Source organism: Phocoena sinus, chromosome X (genome assembly GCF_008692025.1).
Source record: "Phocoena sinus isolate mPhoSin1 chromosome X, mPhoSin1.pri, whole genome shotgun sequence".
Classification (NCBI taxonomy): Eukaryota; Metazoa; Chordata; class Mammalia; order Artiodactyla; family Phocoenidae; genus Phocoena; species Phocoena sinus.
In genome coordinates, this window is record NC_045784.1 from 110,064,150 (window position 1) to 110,086,263 (window position 22,114).

Below are 22,114 nucleotides of genomic sequence, written 5' to 3' on the forward strand. Positions count from 1 at the left end.
GAAGGCAGGACATTTCCAAAACAAAACGAACAGCTCTCACTTTGCTATATCTTCTTTGTTTTAAAGATTTTTTTTTTGATGTGGACCGTTTTTAATGTCTTCATTGAATTTGTTACAATATTGCTTCTATTTTATGTTTTGGATTTTTGGCTGCAAGGCATGTGGGATCTTAGCTCCCTAGCCAGGGATCGAACCTGCACCCCCTGCACTGGAAGGCAAAGTCTCAACCACTGGACCGCCAGGGAAGTCCCTCACTTTGCTATATCTAAAGTCAAAGCATGTGATTCAAAGTCTCTGAAAGGAGAACATTATTTAACATTTTAAGAAACCAGATAATTGGAGCATATAATTAGGTAAAGTCCACATTATTCATGAGCAGAGAGATTAGACAGAAATGCAAATTGGCTATTTGAGATCAGAAAGCACCTACTCTTCTGCCTTAGTATCATCTTCATTCCGGGAAGAAGGGCCATCTTGAATGGTACTATGCTTAATGTGGATTTGGAGAAATCCATTCCCAGGAATAAGTCAGCAAAAGCCCAATAAAGATTCAAGTTACCATTTCAGAGACGGTAAAAGACTAAAGAGCAGGGAACAGTATAAGCTTTGAAACGTCCTCATTTATAAATATTACCACAACTGTTTTCCCACAGTGGGTAGCAGGGAAACCCTTAATGTGAAAAGGGCCTGTGCTCCTGCTGTGGACACTATCGTACACTATGCCAGGTTTCACTAAGGAGGCACACAAGGGACAGAGTGCCCACTGCAGCTATGGAAGGAGAGGGACACAGGCTGAGAGTCTTTGTGGCCTGAGAAGGGGTCCTAGAGCTGAGAGGTGAAAAGGCCTGTGTGCACTTTCATGACCTGTGGGCTACACTGCACTACATAGTACAAAAACTCTGTTCATACATATTATATCCAGTGATCCTCACAACACTGTCAGGAAAACAGAAGCCTAAGCATTAATATTACCCTTATAATAAAGAGTCAAAGATACTGAGGCTCAGAGGATTAAATAGCTTGCACGCATAGTGGTGGAGTTGGTGTTAAGTTCAGGTCTTCTGAAACCAAGTTCAATGCATTTTCCACTATACCATGAAATCACGATCTCTGCCCAGAGCATGAGTATAGACTTAAAACAGAGGCCAAAGACAGAGCCCTGAAGGATCACAGAAAAGAGAAGATAAATTAGCAAAGCCCTGTCCCTCAAAAAAAAAAAGTGCTTTTAAGGGCTTAAAATACATTAGACCCCTGACATTCATGAGAAATCATCTAAAAATCTTCAAGAATTTCCAAATTACAGAAAACTAGTGGGTGCTAGGCAGGCTTCCTCATTAGCTAAGTGACTCATTCCTGCACACCAACCTTTTAGTACTCCAAAATCCAAGTGCATGATAAGCTCCTACACCTATGTTGTCCCATTTCAGTTGTACAAAATTTCTGTAAGACTGAGATCGTTCCCTTTACAAATTACTGTCTCATGAGTCCACGGTTGCTCATAAATTGAAACAATCTCAACTGTTAAGCTCCATGAATGGCGAGGCTCTAATGTAGGAGGCAAATCAAGATAAGAAAATGACATAGAATCAGGGGTCAAAGAGTAAACTGAGAAACAAGTAGTCAAAAGGCCAGAGACAGCAGTGATTAGAGGAGGTAAGGATGCAATAGATAACTTAGGATGTCTTTGAAAACCTTGGAAAGAATGATTTTTAAAGAGCCAGTGTAATGGAAGTCCAGCTAAAGATCTCAAAGAGAGAGAGATGGTAGTGAGAAATTCAATGCACCTAGCTAAAGAAAAGGCCAAAGTGCAAAACTGCCTAATGATGAAAAACGTGGCTTAATTGAACTCTGATTTTTCAAGTCTTGTTTTATTTTCTCTTCCTCACCTCTCTTTCTTCATGTGGGGTTTGTCCATCCAGTCGACAATACTCGTAACCACGCCACATACAATAATCCTCCAAAATGTCCAGCAAGCGAGTCATCTGGCTAAAAATGAGAACCCTTGAACCTAAAACATTTCACCAAAAAAAGCAAGTTGTTCATCTTGTGTAAAACTAACTTGAAAGTTACAAAAATAAAAGTAAACATCATATGCAATATAAATACATAGCACATGAGCACTCCACTAACCACACACACACACACACACACACCCCTTCAAGGGGTGCTATACAGAAGTATGCATTTGTTGAGTTACACATTTTTAAGGTCTTCAAAATCCTCCACACATATTGAGATGATTTTAAATCTTCCCTTACTAGAAATAGAGACACAGATGTAGAGAACAAACGTCCGGACACCAAGAGGGAGGAAGTGGTGGGTTGAATTGGGAGATTGAGATTGACATATATACACTAATATGTATAGAACAGATAACTAATAAGAACCTTCTGTATAAAAAAATAAATAAAATAAAATTTAAATGATAAAAAATAAAATAAAATAAATTTTAAAAATAACAAATAAATAAAATAAAATCTGCCTTTACTCCATCCTGAGGATGTTTCTAGTCTCTCATCCTCAGTAGATACACCCCCATGCTGCTTCCAAGCTTCTCTTCCTAACATACAAGTCTGATCACATCACTGTCCACAGCCAAATGTTCTATGACCACGCCCACCACCTTCAAAATAGTCCAAACTCCTTAAATCATAGTGTAAAAGGCCTTTTGTAATGGCCCCATCCATCTCCCCAGACTCATCCACTGCCACTCTACCCAAATACCACAAGCTCTACATTCCCTTCTTTCACACCTCTGCTTCACTGAAGATGTGGAACACCCTTCCCTTCCTTTTTCTCATGGTTTACTCCTACACATTCTCCCGTGCTCACCTCAAACATCATCTTTGTGAAGACTTCCCCAACTCCCAATCTCTCAGCATATCACAGCACTATCACAGTGACCTGCAACTATTCCTCCTCACTGTACTATGAGCATCTACAAGGTAAGGACTGTTGTCTTGTGCATCTTTGTATACCCAGCCCATAGCACAATTCCTGACAAACAGTAAATACTCAACAATGTGTGCTGAACAAGTGAACGAATGAATGACAAATGATTATGCAAAATGTTATTCATATACAATATTAAGTTACTTCACATTAATTTGAAGATTTGTAACTCACCCTGTTCCTTGAGTTTGGCCAACAGTTTATCAAGAACTACCATTTTACCACTGTTGCTAACAATGTGCTCATCAGTGGTATACGGTGGACCAGGTTCAGCACCATCAAACAGGTAAGGGTGATTACAACACTTTCGAAGCTGCATCAGAATGTTTAAGAGCCGCATCTTGTCCATTTTGCCAGCAGAGTTTAGAACATCAATATCTTTCATCAGGATTTTTGTATACCTAAAATTTTAAACTATAATTAATCATCAACTATTATAAAGGCTTAATGCCATCAAGAAATGTCCCTTTGGAAAAAAAATAATGTCCCTTTGGTGAACTGCTTAGATTCCTATTTAAAGAAAAACAAAAAGATTTGATTTGAGACTAAATTTGATCAGCAAAACCAAAAAATAGTGACGATCTGAATATTTTAACTTGTATGTTGCTTGTAAACCTATTTCCTCCTGCTTTATCCATTGCTAAAAATTGCCATCAGCTGATAACAATTCAGACAACTACACCTGATAATTATTAATATTTAATAACTACAATATTTGCTGAAAGTTGGTATCTGGCTTTTACTTGTTTGAGTTAAAAACAATTGCAATTTTTTATACCTGTCTTCATAGGTCATTTTTTTCTGATCCTATAAACATTTTTATTGTCTTTTCTAGACCTTCACCCAGGAGAAAACAGACCTACATATCCACCTGGACAGTAATAATATTTAATTATAACGACGGCCAACTTGTACTGAGTGCAAGTGCCAGGTATATGAATCATCTTGTTAAATCTTTACAACTCCAAGATAAGTACTAGGGTCACTGCCATTTTACAGATGGAAATTCAGGCAGCTAAAAGAAGTGAAACAATTTATTCAGAGCCACAGAAAGGGACAAAGCGAGGGTTTGATCTTAACGTCTGAGTCCAGAGAAATATACTCTTTACCACTCCTCTATACTGGCTTCAATAATAGAGAAGTCACTGTATATTATAAATTATCTAATTTTATTTATATAAGCAACACTTTGCTTCTCTTAGTAGCATTATTACATTACTAACATGTTTAATTTTATGTTTAAATTTATGATTCCTTGTGACTCCTCTTGTCAATTTCCTGCTCTGCTTGTATTTATCAATACAAGCTTGCTTTTTTCATTGATGGAAAAAGCAAGAATAACTAACAAATGTGCCAGTGACATTATCCCCTTTAACCCTAACATCCTTATAAGCTAAGTATTATTACTCCCATTTTACAGAAGGGAAACTGAGATTACATAACTTGTCCAAGCTAAGTAGCTATTAAGAGGCAAAGCACTGACTCAAACACAGGTCTATAGACTCCAAGGCCCACGCTCTTTCCTAAAGGTTAAATAAAATACTCATCAATTTTGTATTAAAATATCTGAACTACTTAACTTGGCATTTAAACATAAAAATGTAATTTTTGAACTAAAGGCACAACTGAACCACTACAAAGCTATTTTTTTTTTTCCGGTACGCGAGCCTCTCACTGCTGTGGCCTCTCCCGTTGCGGAGCACAGGCTCCGGACGCGCAGGCTCAGCGGCCATGGCTCACGGGCCCAGCCGCTCCGCGGCATGTGGGATCTTCCCGGACCGGGGCACGAACCCGTGTCCCCTGCATCGGCAGGCGAACTCTCAACCACTGCGCCACCAGGGAAGCCCACAAAGCTAATTTTTAATAAATAAATTCTAATGGAAATATAATAGCTCACCATTCTCGCTGCATTTTACTCAATCCCAAGTAAATCTTGATTTCCTTTTTAGGAGGCAGGCTCTTCTCTACATCAGTTTTTATACGTCGTAACAAAAATGGTTTTAAAACCTAAAAAGTGAGAGTTTTTATAAAAGTTTATAAAACATTCAATATTATAAACCATTTATTTCATTGACAACACCCTAATGTGAAATTTACTTCCCCCTGTATAATCTGAAAAACACTACCAACACCAGTTGCCAACTTTCTTGGTAAAAAAGAACCAAGCAATGGCCCATTACAGACTCAGAATAGGGGACCTAAATTAGACATTCATGATTTGATGGCAGAAAAGACATTAAAAATTAAGACAGTAAGATTATTGACTATTGAAAAAGTACAAAATATACTTTTTTAAAAATCTGCTGTCATACAATATTTTTAAACCTGAGCGGAAATCTGAAGTCAGAGTATGGACCCAAGAGTCTCTAAAAGTGAAACAAAAATTCAAGCCATTTAAAAATGGTTAACTATATGAATGAGGAGAAAATGGTTCAATGTTAAGGAAGATACGAATGAAAAGAGAAAAAACATGAAACAATCAGTGCATACCTGCAAGGCAAATTCTATCACAAGAAAAAAAAAATCTCTAGAGCACCTGCAATGTGCCAAATACTACACCATGAACTTGATAGAGTATTAAATCCTTACAATAAATCTTTGAGGGAAAGGCAATTATTTCAATTTTAGTAATGTCACCAGAGTCACCTTGCTAGTAAGTGGTAGAAGCAGAAATCAAACCCAGATCAGGCCGATTCTACATCCAGCTCAGTCCCTGATTAGCTGTTGTGAGCTGGGCAAGTTCTTTTAACTTTTCCAAGCCTGTTTCCTCATCCATTCATCCAAAACATATAGATTTATGGTATATGTGTATGCCAAGCATTTTTAAATGGGGATAAAGATACCTAGTTTCAAGGCTTCTGTGACAATCTGTGGTAGTACATGTGTAGAGCTTAACCACAGTAGACATCGGTAAACTGTGGCTATTCTTACTAGAGATCCATGGGAGGTAAGGAAAAGGGAAGTGTAAATGAAGACTTCTGGTTTCCTGCTTGGGCCTCTTAAATTTGTCTAAGTGGCATTTTTAAGAGTTTCAACTGACTGTGAGACATTTAGGCAGAAGACTCAGAAGGCAGTGGGATATGTAAATGTAGAGCTTAGGAGAGAGACAAGGAGAGAGAAATTTGGGAGTTATAAGTATAGAGGTGGTAGCTGAAACTATGGGAGTGAACCCCCAGGGAGAGCACATATGAAAAAGGAAGCCAAAGACAAATCCCTACAAAACACTAAACTTTCAGGGACAGAGAAAGAAAAGACCATGGTTGGGACTGAAAAGAATAGCCAAAGAGGTAAGAGAAAATCCATCCCATACCCCAGACACTAAACAGAAAGCTCTTAAAGCAGGAGTGGTTAGCGGTACTAAATATTACAGAGACGCTAGGGCACTGACCAAAAGGTATACCCTGAACTAAGTAACTGAAATCACAAACACTTGTGAGGTAAGTTTCAATTGTGTTTAATGGATAAACTCTAGTGGTCAATGGATTCAGGAGTGAATAGGACCCACCAGAGACAGAGTAAACATTCCCCAGAGTTGACCAAGTTCGTGCTATCAGAGGCCCAGCTGTACTACAACTTGTGTTACAAGATTCTTGGAAGATTTGTCTTCTACTCCTCTGCATTCTTACAATAAATTCCCTATTACATAAGGTCATTTGTTTCTGGACTTGTTCTGTTTAACTCTAAATAAATATTTACATAAATCATGATGACTGTTGGGGCTTCAAGTCAATAAATGTTTAATGAGCAGTTACTCTGGACCAGGCACACAGGGCACAATGTGGTGGAAAATAGACAGGGTCTCTGCCACATCAAGTTTACATTTTTCCAGGGTAGGGGGAGAGAGGGAGAAGTGGACAATACATGGGGGGTTTTTTGTTTTTTTTTTTTTTTAGTATTATCTGTAAAGAGAGATTGAGACTCTCGTTAAAAACAGCAGACAAAAAATAGCAAATGCATCTATACCTACTTCCTCACAAAACTCCACTAAGCCAATTAAAATTATAGGTGTACATTTTAAAAAAGAGTGAATAGGGACTTCCCTGGAGGTCCAGTGGTTGAGACACCACGCTTCCAATGCAGGGGACAGAGGTTTGATCACTGGTCGAGAACTAATATCCCACATGCCGCATGGTGCGGCCAAAAAAAAAGAGCAAATAGGAGATTTGGTGGTGGAGATAGAGGGGATAAACTAAACTTTCAAATAGCTTAGCCATCAAGGTAATAAACCAGAATCACAGCTCGAGAAGGACAAAGTGTTGAGGGAGTACTGTTCTGTGTATGTGAGGTGGGGGCATCTAAGTGTGGGTTAGGATTTAATAAGGGAGATAATTGAGCATATTTACCTGTTGAAGGAAAAGAGCCAACATGGAAGGAGAGGTAGAAAATTCAGTCAATAAAAAGGATAAATCAAGGGGAAAAGTCCATAAGGAAACAGGAAAAGATGAGATCCAGGGTTCACGTTGGAACAATTAGCCATTGCTGGGAGAAAGAAGACCTCTTCCACTCAAACAGAGGTAACACAGATGCAGATATCCTTGGAAGATGGATATCCTTGAAGGAGTTCCTACCTAATGTCTTCTATTTTCTCTTTGAGAAAGGAATGATGGTACTTGCTGAGAAAGGAGAAGGGCAGGGAACACCTGGGTTAGAGGTCTTGGGGAAAGTCTGAAATAGCTGTTCTAGGAAATGAGAAAGAATGCTGAAGAAGGCCATGTTGAAGGATCACCAACATCATCAAATCCCAGCTTACGTTAGGGAACATGAAACTGTAGTGGCTCCAACCTCTACAGTGGGTGTAATCTTCTTTATCAGTGTTGAGCAGCCCCAGTACAGAGCAGGTCACTCTGCTAGTAAGTGGTAGAAGCAGAATTCAAACCCATAGGACAGAGACACAGTTACATAATTCCAGTTTAGGGCTTTTAGGGCAGAAATGGCAGATCTAGAGAGCAAGGGAGTTTGAGATATTGGCAAAAAAAAAGTGGTTCAAGTGATAGAACATGGGCTCATTGCTGGATACAGAAAATGTAACAGAAATGGTCTGACAGATGGGGGTAAAGCAGGGGTCCAGGCACTGGATATCTCTGTGAGATAACAGGACAGATACAAATGGAGTAATATGAGTGAAAGAGAAGGATACAAGAAGCTGTTAACAAAGAAGGGAAAACTGGTGTTCAATGAATGTGAGGGGGTCACCTGGTAATGAGTAGATGACAGAGAAAAGAATGGACAGAGGATGGACTTGCAAGATAACTTGAGCCTCAGAGGAAGAGTTTTACACATGACAGTGGAGAAGCAGTGGTTTTGAAATGGCATTGGGGAACTAGGAGAATACTGATGCAATCTCAAGGACCTGTGGGGTACGGGAGAGTGAACAGCCTCTATGGGAGAGAACCACATTATCCTGGGGAGACAGCCAAAGCAGAAGAGCTGTTCCATAGAGAAGCTGAGGATACAGTGGGAGTTTGTCTCCCAAAGAGGCTATTAGAAAAGTCGAGAGGGAAAAACACTGAGACTGAGCCCAGAAGCAAATCCACAAGTTCAAACAGATTCTATAGCAGCTTGTTTTCTAGCTCAGTTATATACATATAATTACTAAATTTTCCTGTCTGCTATTACTTACTGCGTGAAGTCTTTCCACAAGTTTTTGATCACCAAGACAATTTTTAGTGTCAAACCAAGAATCAAAGTCCTGTGGAGGGGTGAAAATTCTGCAGTAAGTGCACAGTTGTTTTTTTTTAATAAATGAAGTATTCTATAAATTCTTATACAACTCATATAGCAATAATTCATTTTAAAAGCACTGTAAAAAATATGTTAACTGTGATGGCCAATATTATTTACTTCTGAAAACAGATAAAATACTGGAGCAGTTAACAAAATCTGAACCGCATTATAGAGGCACTCCATCAGCAGGTTTTCCTTAAAAAGCTTTTATTAGGCTTCCCCATACCATAGTAGCATTATATCCAGTTAAAAGGAGTAGGAATAAGAATAAAAAATCGAAGACACGCTAATGAAAATGTTAATCAAACAGTAAAAATGAACAAAAGCAAGATAAGGTATACAAACCAATAGATAGCTGAACTTGGTACTTTTATTATCAATTAATATCAATAATGAGGAAAATCAAGCTCCAAAGTCCTTAAATCATTCAATTCTGTTTGCTGCACTAGCATAACCTCGTGTTAATGATAAAATCAGTATAAATTATACATTTACAAAATATGTTGCTTTTCATATCACATAAGCTCTTTAGTACTCACCAAATGTTAATACCTGCAATAATTAAAGATTATTTCAATGACTCCACCTGCCAAACTAGTATGCAGAAAACCCTTCCAATTTAATTAAAAGAAAATTTAGAAAGCACTATTCTGAACTCAGTCTACCTTATGTCATAAGTTGTGGTAGCAATGTTACTATATAGGCAAAGTTTAACAGGCAGGATAATCTCAAAGAAAAGAAACATTATTTCTCTAAATATCCCCGTTTGAAAAAATTTCTACTTAAGAGCACCTTTCTGAGAAAATCAAAACAAATAAAGAATTACAAGTGAAAAAGAACTATCAATTTCAATCTGCATTCTATGCTTTGAAAACAGATGTCTGTGAACATAAGAAAATTACACTTAAAACGTATGACAAACTTACATCTGCAGAATTAAAGACATCAGGCAATAAAAAGTTGAGTAGTGCCCAGAGTTCATGCAGGTTATTCTGCAAAGGTGTTCCAGTTAGGAGCAAGCGGTTAGTTGACTTGAACTCACGAACAATCTCTGAAAGCTAGAAAAATAATAGTTACGTCAACATTGTTTTATTTATTAGAATGTTCATCAGTTCTTCATCCAACCCAATACATTTTTTGAATAAAATAAAACTTGAAAATTAATTTTCTGTGGCAAAATATCCTGGTTCAGGTGACATTGCCACAGTGAAGCACAACTGAACAAAATATTCTAGGCATTTCTACACTTACAAGAATGCAGATCATAGTCACACCTGAGACCGTTCCCCCACTTTAAAAAATTTATTTTTTCCATTTTGGGTCCACAGAAACAGTCAGAACTCTATGGAATTCAGGCTAGTCACTTTATACAACAGTATCGCCTTCTCCCTGCCAATCATGTTCATCCACGATGCCTAGCCAACTTCTAACTTGGCCTGGTCACAATTTTTAAGCACCACACTTGAGCCCATTTCCCCCGAATATCTTATATTAACTTTCTAAATATAAAATCACAAAAATTAAAGCACAAAAAGTATAAAAGAACAGTAATCTTATCAATAAAAATGCACATTTTTATAGTGCTCTTAAATTAACAATTATTCTCTAACATGCGTCCTCTTATCGGGTATTAACTCTAATTTGAAAAGCACCACCTGGTGATTTTGCTTCAGTTGTGTCCCTGGTTCTCCCAAAGCAGCCCAGTGATCCAAAGAGAGGTTCATCATAATAATTGACGCTTTTCCTACTGTTGATGGAGTTGAATGGCAAGAAATGTTGGTATTTTTCAATGTTAACACCACACTCTAATTCACACAAGTCAGATAATTCTAGGAAATGATTTTTTCTAATCCATATGAATACACGTAAGGTAGCTCCTCAAAAAATAAACCAATGCAAATGACATTTATACACCAAATATTGCCAAAATATTAAAATACTGTAGCATAACAGAGTTACTTAGGCTGCAACAGTTATAACAAATGAACACCTAATTTTCTTTACATAAAAACTGGGCTCAATTTTCATTTGTCTTATATTCAATCATTTAAACTTCAAAATCATTTTAAAAACTGATTTTCTTTCACATTCTGTGAATGAAATCACAACCTTCTATCACTTTTTAAATTCCGAATACAGAGAAGTAAACAAACAGAAATTGTAGTTAAAAGAAAACTTTAATAAAGATATTGAGAACTAGCTTACCTTAGATTTTTCATTCTTTATTCTGTGAGCCTCATCGATGACTAGGTATCGCCAGTGAAACTTTTTGAATACAGATTTTTCTTTAATTACCATCTCGTAAGAAGTAACACAAACATCCCACTCTCCTGGCATCATTTCATCACGAATAAAAGCAGCCTGATGCAAAATAAAGTTCCTTATATTAGAATATGTTGACAAGATGTCACAGAATTAAAGCATCAACAGACTATTAAGAATTCTAAGAGACCCTTGGAATCATTCGGTCTCATCCATTTTACAGATAGGAAATTTGAGGCCCAAAGATACTTTGGTGGTCAATTATCTGTATGACATGCTAATATTTTTCATCGACAAAAGAGAAGCAAAGGCTTCCGTTAAACGAGTACAGCATATTCAATGAACCGGAGAAGTTCATGTCACCAGAAGACGACAATTACTAGGCTCTCTCTTCATACCACAAAGGATCAAAAGGACGTGGGCAAAGGAACTACTTTCTGAATACCATACTCTTACCAAGATCCAAGCATTACCAACATGATAGCACTTCGATAAATGGAAAAAGCTCAACATATATGAGTGATTCCAACCTTTTGAGATCTCTTGTATGTCTCCTTCACTTTCTAGCAGGGATGAGTCATAAATTTTGTTAAGGAGTCACGAAAGCCCATTAATGTCTTTGTGAAATTCCTGATGTTATGAGGCTACAAATGGGATTTTACAAAGGGGACTTACTCTCTCTCGGTACATGAGTCTATTTAAAACAGTGAGACTATTTAAAACTATTTTTAAATCTTCATAGGCAGTGGCCAATGTGGTAGCCAAGTTGATTGAAAGCATTTTTAACTTGTATTAACTGAATTCCAGATTATTTTTTATTACAGGTCAAAATAAAGCCACAAAGGTTAACAGGGAGCAGCAAAATCTACATTGAGAAGGGACTGGTTAGTACTGTAAATCTGAAGTTACAGTGCATAAACAAAATTGACTGCTCACTGCAAAGTCATTATTTCATAAATTCAGTTATGCATCAAACACGCCAGGGACTCTTTCAACAAATATTCAATGAGTGCCCACTATGTATAAAAGAATTGCCTGGACTGAAGTAGAGGATAAATAAAAGGCCTTTGTAGATCTCAGCTGCTCCCTGGGAAGTGGTATTCAAAAAGTTAATTAAGACATTAGGGAGTTAGAGGCAAAATAAAAAGAACCAGGGTGCCAGACCCTATTTAGTCCTGCATACACCTTACCCTTATTTGATTTTGTGAAATACTCAGTTTAATGGTTCCTCATACAGTTTCATAGAACATACACATATTTTAATTTAAATTAGCTCTTCTTTGAAATTTGTGTAACTACTTGATAGTTTCAGAGTTAAATACCTTGACAGAATATTAAATAAAGATTACATAATCCAAAAGTTCTCATATTATAGGTGACAAAAATTAAGGCCCTTTGAGATTCATTCAACACCACAGTCAGTAGCAAAGACAGAATTAAGACCAGATCTCCTGTTTCCATGTCCATGACCTTTGATGCCTCTGGAGTGTGAAAGGAAGGGGTCAAAAACTATGTTTAGGAATCATACCTCTAAATACTTCAGGACTACATTAGCTTCAAACAGGATCAGGATTTTCTCTAATAATTTCCTACCTCAATTAAATACCTACTGTAGCCTACATCAAACACTTTATTACCAAAATACTGACCTCATAAAGTGTTTACAGAAGGCCAAGAAAATAGAAAGATCCAATATATCTATCCCACGTGGTACAAAGGCTCAGATCTGTCTATAAATAATGATCTGGATTTTCTCTACACATAATGACATCAATCTTTAAGTGTTGCATATGGCACATTAATTATTTATGTAATTAACAATTACTGGTTCTCAAACTCTTCGACCATGGCCCACAGTAAAATTGTATTTTAGGTCACAATCCAGTATATACATACATGTTTGAGGGCGTGTATATTGAAAGAAGCAATACATATCCTCAATGCTACTTTCTACTCTGTTCTGTCTCAATGTTTTAAAAAATTGTTGTCACCACCCACTAAACTGAACCCCAACCCATTAATGAGTGGCAATTTGCAAAACATTGACTTTGAAGGTTAGTTTTCATGATTAAGAAGTTTTTGAAGTGTCTAGAAGAATTTCAACCTCCCATGGGGTAGAGATAGGGCAGTCACCAATTAAATACATCCACCCTTTCTTGAAAACTCCCAGAGACACTTCATGAAACCCTTGGATTCCACATAATATAGTCGAAAACCACTGACATACATTTTTACTGAGACATGATGACAACACAAGCCTAGATATTTCTCAATATCTATGACCTTCAAGAATAATTTCAGGGACTTCCCTGGTGGCGCAGTGGTTAAGAATCTGCCTGCCAATGCAGGGGACATGGGTTCGAGCCCTGGTCCGGGAAGGTCCCACATGCCGCGGAGCAACTAAGCCCATGTGCTACAACTAGTGAGCCTGCGCTCTAGAGCCCGCGAGCCACAGTTACTGAAGCCCGTGCGCCTAGAGTCCGTGCTCTGCAACAAGACAAGCCACTGCAATGAGAAGCCCCCGCACTGCAATGAAGAGCAGCCCTGCTTGCTGCAACTAGAGAAAGCCTGCACACAGCAACGAAGACCCAACGCAGCCAAAAATACATACATACATACATACATAAAACGAATAATTTCAGCAAAACAAATCAATACTTTAGAAATACAAAATTTTATAAGAAATGGTATTACATTATATAATAGCAGCAATCAGAAAGATTTCTAAGTGACTAATTTGCCACTGCGAAATATTAGGCATAGGGAAGAATCAAGCCTGTAATTCTATATTTATGAGCTCAGTATTTCAATATTTAAATTATTTATAAGTTAAATTTAAATAACTTTAAGTAATTTTTCTTCAAGCAAAATGGTAAGAATAAAATCGCATAATTCATTAGGCTACCATTCTTTTGAGGATATCTTTTGATAACCCATCTAAATATGTAAAATAGAATAAATCTTTACTCTAAACTACGTTCTCTAGAGGCAAAATAAAGACCAAGTTTAATCATATGCTTTCTAAACTGATTATTCATTTTGGTATTTTTGCATAATTCATTATTTTTAGATTAATTCAACAGTCCTAAAATAATTGTAGCCTACTAGATTGACAAATAGCTACTTTAAACAAGAGCCCAGAATTTCTGATATTATCTAAGAATGTATGCACACATGTATTTTTCTATTCAAAGATCAAAACTGAAAGCTGTCTATGCATAAACACAAAACACAAGGTTCTCAGTACAAAGAGAAAAAGTTCCATTCATGTGTGTGTGCGTGTGCATGTGCGCGTGTAAACAAGTCGAAGTCAAAAGTAGAAAATTTAAACAAAAAAATTGAAATGCAAATTGATACATTTTTGGCATCAAAACAGCACAAATGATAGAATCGCTGAAAAGATAGACTGTCAATAAAGTAAGATTTTTTAAAATAAAACATCACTTAAAAGTGCAATTCAAAATGCTTAGGTTAATGAGCTAGTTAAAAGTAAATGCCAATAAGCATAGTAATGGATTTTCTGTTATGAATAGGTAACACATCTACCTCATAGGAGTGCTGTGAGAATTAGCTTAATTAATATATAAAACGCACTTACAAAAGAGCCTACCAAAGAGTAAGCACAACTTAAGTGATATTTAGTAGTAGCAGTCAACTCGAATGTCTTTTATAGCAATAAAACTTAACCCCAGAAATGATGTGATCCTTGATTGCCTTTTTAAACCTGTTTCTCACTTACTCTCGCATCCTTGTCTCCAACGAAACAAATAACACGAAGAGATGGGACCCATCGCTTAAATTCATTCATCCAGTTGTGTAAAGTCGACTTTGGAACTAAAACCATGTGAGGTCCGGGAATGTTTCGGTAATGTTTCAGGTAACCAAGCAAAGCAATTGTCTGTAAAGTCTTACCAAGGCCCTGCGTTATCATCACAAGGAAAAGAAATCCATAAACATTTTTTATTTAATGAAACATCTGTTAGTAGCAACTTTACAAAAGATATTTGCCAACTATCTCACATAGGGAAAAGTTAAAAGACTTTTTTTTTAAATGAATAAACATTCCAATTCAATACTTACCCTGAGCACAAAAAGAAGCTAAGAACTTGCAGTTAGAAAGTTGCTCAACAAAGCAATTTTCTATTTAGGAGACTTTTACTCCTAAAGGAGCAAGCAACCTATATTATTTTTTCTACTAGTTTGCAAAATTAGGAATTTCGTGTATTTCACAAAGACACATTTCCTTTATCAGCCTGCTTAGATACCGGTCTTTCTTTCCCATTGACCCCAACATTATTACAGCCCAGACATGAAATATTCAGACTATGCATTTCAAGGGGCATGTAGCTCTATACTTGCATCTCACACCCTTGAAGACCTAATGAATCATAAAAGAACAGAACATAAATGAACTTTGCAGCCAGAAAGGACTCTAGATCACCTAGTCCGGTGGACTTTTTAAAAAATAATATACTGAACACCCATGAATCCACTACCTAACCTCTGGGAAAGGGAACTATGTCCTATGCTGTATGACCTTTCAAAACAGTTTCTGGCTTTATCGCTATACAAGGTATACATTGCTTTTATAAACCTAAGCTTAAAGCTATTTTTATAGCATTTATCCTATCTGATATTTCACTTATGAGATGAGTTTTATGGATCTTATGCATTAAAATCTTAAAATGTTTATTCTCCTTAACCAAGTAAGTGCACTTCTAGAAATCCTATGGAAATAATTTGAGAGGTGCAGAAAAACTAAATTACAAGGGTTCTCATAACAGTATTATTATATATCAAATATATACATATATATCAATCAACATATACGATATACATATATATAATATATACTCTCAACCAATCCATATGACCAGCAATAAGGGAGGAAATGAATAAAACTATGGAACCTCCCTAGGATTAATTATTATGCAGTAATTAACAACTATTCTTACCAAAATGTTTTAATTGTGTGGAAAATATGTATGAATGTGAAGAAATCAGAATACCAAATCATATATAACACGACCTCAGCTATGCAAAATAAATACAACCAGAGGAAAAAGACTAAAAAGAAATATGCCAAAATGTTAACTATGGTTATTTCGAGGTAACAAAATTATAACTTACTTTTAATTTTTTCTCAACTTTTTTCCAAATTTTCTATACTCGAAGTACCTTTCCCCTTTTTAGTAATTAAAACATAGCTGGTGTCAGCATAAATTCAATATGAAGGATCTTTAGACAGGCTGCAGCCAAGAGGAGCTTGAGGCAAATCCTGATCTTTCTGTTGTCCAATTAACTAAGCTCCTCCCTGTCTGAGTTGACTGTAGTTTCCAACCCAGAATACTAAATATAAGGAGCTACCGACCCTTGATTTAAAGGACTTGCCACACACCTAACAGTTGCTTAGCCAGGGATGAGTACCTATGGGACTGACTACTACACTACAAGCTATAGAGCATCGATAGTCATGTGGCCCGTATGGATATGTGATTGTAAATATGGCTCCAGAGTCACATATATGAGTATCACTGCCCTCTCTTAAATCCCACCTTATTCATTTGGTCTTAAAATGCCAAACCAGGTCTTCATATACTCCTCTGACCTGATGAATTAGCATCTTAAATGGCCTTACTTTTTCTCTTTGGTCTTTTTTTTACACAGTCTGCCCTCAAAATCCACAGGTTTCACATCGGGCATTTAACCAACCACAGATCAAAATCTGCGGATGGCAAACCGCGGATACAGAGCTCCCAACTGTACTATGCCATTTCACATAAGGACTTGAGCTTCCATGGATTTTGGTATCCCTGCGAGTCACAGAACCAATCTCCCTCGGACACGGAGGGACAACTGCATGTCCATCATTCCTTAGCTCATTTCCTGACTCCCAGCTGGCACTCTACCGTCAAGACTCAACAATGCTCTTCACTTTTTTGTTCCTCACACTTTCTTTGATCACACATGGAGGCGTTTACATTCACTCATGCATACATTCATTCATTTAGCGTTTGGTTTCTATCGCCACCTCATTCCCAAAAGGATTTCAGGTAGCCTACAATGAAAACATGGAACATAAATTAATGGTCAAAAAGAAATAAAGAGGGGCCAAGGAAAGTAAGACTAAAAGCTAAAGGATAGGAAAAGGCACAAAGGACACAATGGGCAGACCATTAAAAGTTACACTGATGCTCCATTTTGGTATTCACTAAGGCTCTGAGCTTCCTGGAGGCCATAGTGCAAACATCAACAAAAGTACAAGGAGGTTTTTTTTATACCATCTGAGAAAATTTCACTAAGAATTTTGTGGCCTGTGGAAGTATATGTTCTAGAGGTTACTTAAAGAAACAATTCTAGACTTCACAAATGCCTTTTATGTTACAACTAAATAAAACAATTAGCCTCCAAACCCCAGGGCGGAAATTCAGCTCAGGTATTTCAAATTTACATAAAATTACTGATAACTGAGAATGTGTTTTGAGCTACCAACTCCTTACCATTTCATCAGCCAAAATACCATTGACTCCATTTTCATACAAAGAGATCAGCCAGTTCAGTCCTCGAATCTGATAATCTCTCAGTGGTCCTCCTTTCACATCTGAAAAAAAAAAAAATCAAGGCTCTCATAATTTCATTAATACAACCAAATAAAATTTTCTAAAACTAAACTGGAAACAAAAAACACCAACATGATGAAGTACTTACATGAAGGTGACACCTCAAATCTAACACACACGTTAGATGTTTTCCGACTCTCCGAGAGCAGCTCTTCATCTTCTTCTTGCTCTGTGCGCCTGTGACGGTAGCTGAAATGAGAAAAGAAATACCTTCGTATTCAACCCAAATGCTAAGGTGTCAATTAAGTCAGTATACACTGTTAATATCTTTTATGAAAAAAGAAGGGTCATCTGGAGTCTTGCTTAGAAGTTGGTAGAACCAGCCTACCTTTTTACTGATTGACTTCTACTGAGATAAGAAATATTGTTGTCCCCAAAACATACTTACACTGACAATAACCATATTTTTTGAATATAAAATCACACTGAATAAGTGAAGAAGGAAGGGAAGTATGAAGGGAGGTAGAAGGGGGGCAGGAGGAAGGGAGGGAAGGAGAGAGGGAAGAAAGTAGAGAGACAGATGCCAACATACTCTCCAACAGAAATTAAGCTCTGCTTGTCATCTTTCTTTATCCGAGGGCGTCCCAATTTCATGTTCAGAGGAGATGTTGGAGATTTCTGTGCTGAAGGTTGAATGAAATGTGCAAAAAGTTCTGTCTGCTTCAGTAAAAATTCAAATCTCTTTGCTCGATCTGCTTTCTAATTTACAAGACAAAAGAAAAAGTAATGATTTCTTTTTGTGTTCATTCAAAATTTAACAAATACTTATATTGCACTTAATTTGTACTATGTTCTAAGCACTTTAAACACACTAACCCATTTAATTCTCTTAATAAACCTATGAGGTAGGTACTAGTATTATCCCCATTTTACTGATGATAAAACTGAGGCACAGAGAGGGTAAGTAACTTGCCCAAGTTCCCACAGCTAGTAAGTAGCAGAATTTGAAAATGGTATTTTCAGATGGTTTGAGTAGAAGCCAAGTGATCCGACAGACTTAATAAATGACTCAATAAGAAGTACTCTGCTTAAAGAATTGGGGTCAAAAGGCAAATCCTGAATGGTTTGGAAAGCCAACCAAGAATTTTCAAGCTTCATCTAGAAACAATTTAAATCTTAGAATACAGTGTCATCTTGTCTCAAAATACTTTCAATGTCATGGTACAATACATTTCTCTCTTCAAATATAGTGATCTGGAAAATTGTGTTTCATGCTAAGAGTATATAAAGTTTCTCCCGAAAGTGAGGATTTGGAGAAAAAATACACACACACACATATATAAGTGAAATAGTTGATATATGTTAACAATTAAAAATCGACGAAATGTAAAATAGAGAGCTAGTGGGAAGCAGCCCCATAGCACAGGGAGATCAGCTCGGTGCTTTGTGACCACCTAGAGGGGTGGGATAGGGAGAGCGGGAGGGAGACGCAAGAGGGAGGAGATATGAGGATATATGTATACGTATAGCTGATTCACTTTGTTATACAGCAGAAACTAACACACCATTGTAAAGCAATTACACTCCAATAAAGATGTTAAAGAAAGAAAGAAAGAAACATCGATATATAATTTCTCAATACATTTTAAAAGGTCATATAGCTTATACCAATAAATGCAATAAAACTTTTTTTCACTAAAAAAATCCTAAAAGATCAAGATAAAGAAAAAAACCAAGGTGATTTTTTAATTCCCAGTCACTTTCTGACCACAGGGTAGAGAACACTTGATTACCAATGAAGGATGCATAATTAATAACATCAGAATCTTACAAGAATTCATTAACATAAATATAAGAATTAGACAAATACATTCAGACCAGTAGCTGGAAGGAGGCCAAAACCTTTCCATTTTATGTTATCCTCACTGGAATGTTGTTTTTAGAGCTGTTAAAACATTAACTGTCTGCGTTAGATGTGGCCTTAAACATTAAGGCATGGAGTTTTGTAAAATCACCATGAACAACCAAAAAATGTACTTCATCTCTACTAATTTTTATAATATTACTTCAAAAACAGCCCCTTGACCAAAAAACAATCAGTTCTAACTGCCTGTTAATTTCTCTTTTCAGTTAACCAAGTTCACTGGTTTTGAAGGATCCCAGGGCATAAAAGTCTAGTTTAAATTAAAGCTGAAATATGGGTTTTCGTGACTAAAAATTAAATAATTAAATGTAGAGCAAAGCCATAGGTGGGTGTAATTGCGGTTATACTGCTTAAGCATGTAATATTTTCATACATTGGGCAAATAGCCTTCCCTCAGGAAAATGTATTACCATATTACATGCTTCATAATGTGTAGCATTCATTCACATATCCAGAGCAAGGAGAGAGGGAGAAGAAAATACCAGGCTGGTTTTGTGACCTGCTTTCTCTCAGCCATATTGATATTTTATCCACTTACACTTTCACTTCGTGGATAAAATATTTCTAGCATAAAACACCCTATTATGGGGTAAAGAGTGCTAAACAAAAGTGAAGAGATGTGCCTTCCAGTCCCAACTATTCCATATCATTTCTCTGATACTCTATTTCCTCATCTGAAAGTGAGGAGATTCATTTATCCATCAAAAATCTATTACGGTGGATGATATATTAAATTACTTTTCAATTCTAAAACCTATGATTCTGTATTCACTATATAAACACATGTATTTTTTAATCTTTCACATGTCCTCTATACAAATCAACTACTGTATTCACTATCCTAGCCAAGAACATATTTACCATTTTCTCTTCATATTCTGGATCCATTTCCTTTTCAGATTTAGAAGCTTTAGCAGCAAGTTTGAGTTGAAATGGAGAAAGGATTTTCTAGAATTTCAAAGAAAATAAATCATCAAATTGCAAAGCAAGGTCAACATTCTCATTTGAAGAAAGTAAAAAGTAATTAAATACTAAATAAATAAATCAACATGGGCCATGCCTGGACCAATGATGAGAGCATGCCATGAACAGGGCTTATGATTAATCCAGTTCTGTGCACCTGAGGTCCAATTAAAAAAAAATCTGAAGAATTGTGAAAGCCAGCGAAATAACATTAATTAAAATAAAAACCAAAAGGTGGGAAAATGAGCCTTTTCACCTACTGTCTAATTTAAAGTGCAAGAAAGTGTATAACCACCAAATAGGAGATTTAAAATCTAGACTATTATCAACCACAAACCAAAGAATTCAAGGAAAGTAAATATTAATTCTCAGAAACACTTCTTTATGTAACAAGCCAAACTTTCAGAAGAAAAGACTGTGGTTTGTTCCTGAAAAGATATGATTTTTTAATATTGTTTTATATTCTAATTAGAACATTCAAACTGTTTTATGTACTGCAATGCAATCATTTATATTTAAAATAATGAAATAGTACAGTTTCAAACTTTTGGTTTATGCTAATTTTCTCCTACTGGAAAGAAAACCTTTTAAAACTATTTATAAACACGAATATTTTGTAGAAGCAGTTTCTCAGGGCTATTAACTATTAACCTTTGATATTTAAAAAAACTGTAATTTAGTGAAAAGTAATATAAATCAGCTACTTTAAAATACTGAAATTATCTAGGGGGTTATCTCATACATCCTATCCTTTATAAAGACAAAGCTGGTACTTGTAAATAGAAATAGATATGTAGAATACACCTCCTTCTCTGTAAGAAATCAAGAAATAAAATAGTAAAAACACAAATCTACCCATTAGTACCAAAGTGGAGAGTATTCCAGCTTTAACACAGACTGCAAAGTCAAAACACAAATCTGTTTGTGAAAACTAAAGAAATTATGTCCATTTGAGCATGGCTTTTGACAGCCTGTTCCTGAAAACTTAGGTCATAAATCAACAGAAGAATGTGATCTTAAACATAAGAAAAACATGGCTCCAGTAGTTAATAAATGTTTTCTAACATTTACTAATATTTCTATTTTGAGGAAATCCAGACTAAGATTATGGAATCTGACCCTGGTCAGGGTTCTCCTTTGGAGCACTGATCAGATATTGTTCAGTTATTCTTAGCCCAAACAACAGCCATCTTGATTTACAGCATCTCATATGTATGTATGTGGGATGTTCTGAATGTAATTCTGGATGGATGAGAATAGAAACTACTAAAATGCCCTCAATACCACACTTTCAAACTGTCACATACACTAGAAACCCTATTTTATTTTCAAAGCAACAAGGAAAATTCGATAACAAAATCCACACCTTTATCATTCCCTGAAAAGCTAAATGAAATCTAGTTTTCAAGTTTCAAAATTACTTTCCCTCACATACGCAAGTATATATCTAATAATGTGGGATACAAATTTCACTTATAGAAAATTAAAGCTTTATTATTAGAAAAACATTTTACTCTTTACTTTTTTGCTTACCTTGTGGTAGAATACCATAAAATTTTAATTATATGCTAATTAAAATTCCTAACTTTGAGCATTGCCATTAAAAGCTGTAGGTAATTACTTAATTGGCACTACCTTCCACAACAAATTTTAAAATACCTACCTTCTAAACCTTTCCATTTGTGTCTGTGTATGTTTTCACAAATAGAGCCTCTCATACAAGAAAAGA

At 36.2% G+C, this 22,114-nt stretch overlaps 1 protein-coding gene across 10 annotated transcripts in view; it reads right to left on the bottom strand.

Annotated features, from left to right (window-relative positions):
• SMARCA1 (SWI/SNF related, matrix associated, actin dependent regulator of chromatin, subfamily a, member 1) overlaps positions 1 to 22,114 on the bottom strand; it is a 70,014-nt gene that overhangs the window by 44,747 nt on the left and 3,153 nt on the right. For 7 of the 10 annotated variants that reach the window (XM_032620461.1, XM_032620456.1, XM_032620458.1 and 4 more), the window contains exons 2-12: positions 20,284 to 20,370; positions 18,091 to 18,257; positions 17,647 to 17,747; positions 17,439 to 17,539; positions 14,678 to 14,857; positions 10,882 to 11,037; positions 9,603 to 9,734; positions 8,573 to 8,641; positions 4,850 to 4,959; positions 3,127 to 3,353; positions 1,887 to 2,008 (exon numbers count right to left, since the gene is read on the bottom strand). In XM_032620461.1, coding sequence (XP_032476352.1) covers positions 1,887 to 2,008; positions 3,127 to 3,353; positions 4,850 to 4,959; positions 8,573 to 8,641; positions 9,603 to 9,734; positions 10,882 to 11,037; positions 14,678 to 14,857; positions 17,439 to 17,539; positions 17,647 to 17,747; positions 18,091 to 18,257; positions 20,284 to 20,370 — 1,452 coding nt within the window. The remainder of the gene's footprint in view (positions 1 to 1,886; positions 2,009 to 3,126; positions 3,354 to 4,849; positions 4,960 to 8,572; positions 8,642 to 9,602; positions 9,735 to 10,881; positions 11,038 to 14,677; positions 14,858 to 17,438; positions 17,540 to 17,646; positions 17,748 to 18,090; positions 18,258 to 20,283; positions 20,371 to 22,114) is intronic. The other 3 variants (XM_032620463.1, XM_032620465.1, XM_032620466.1) reach the window with 1 other exon arrangement.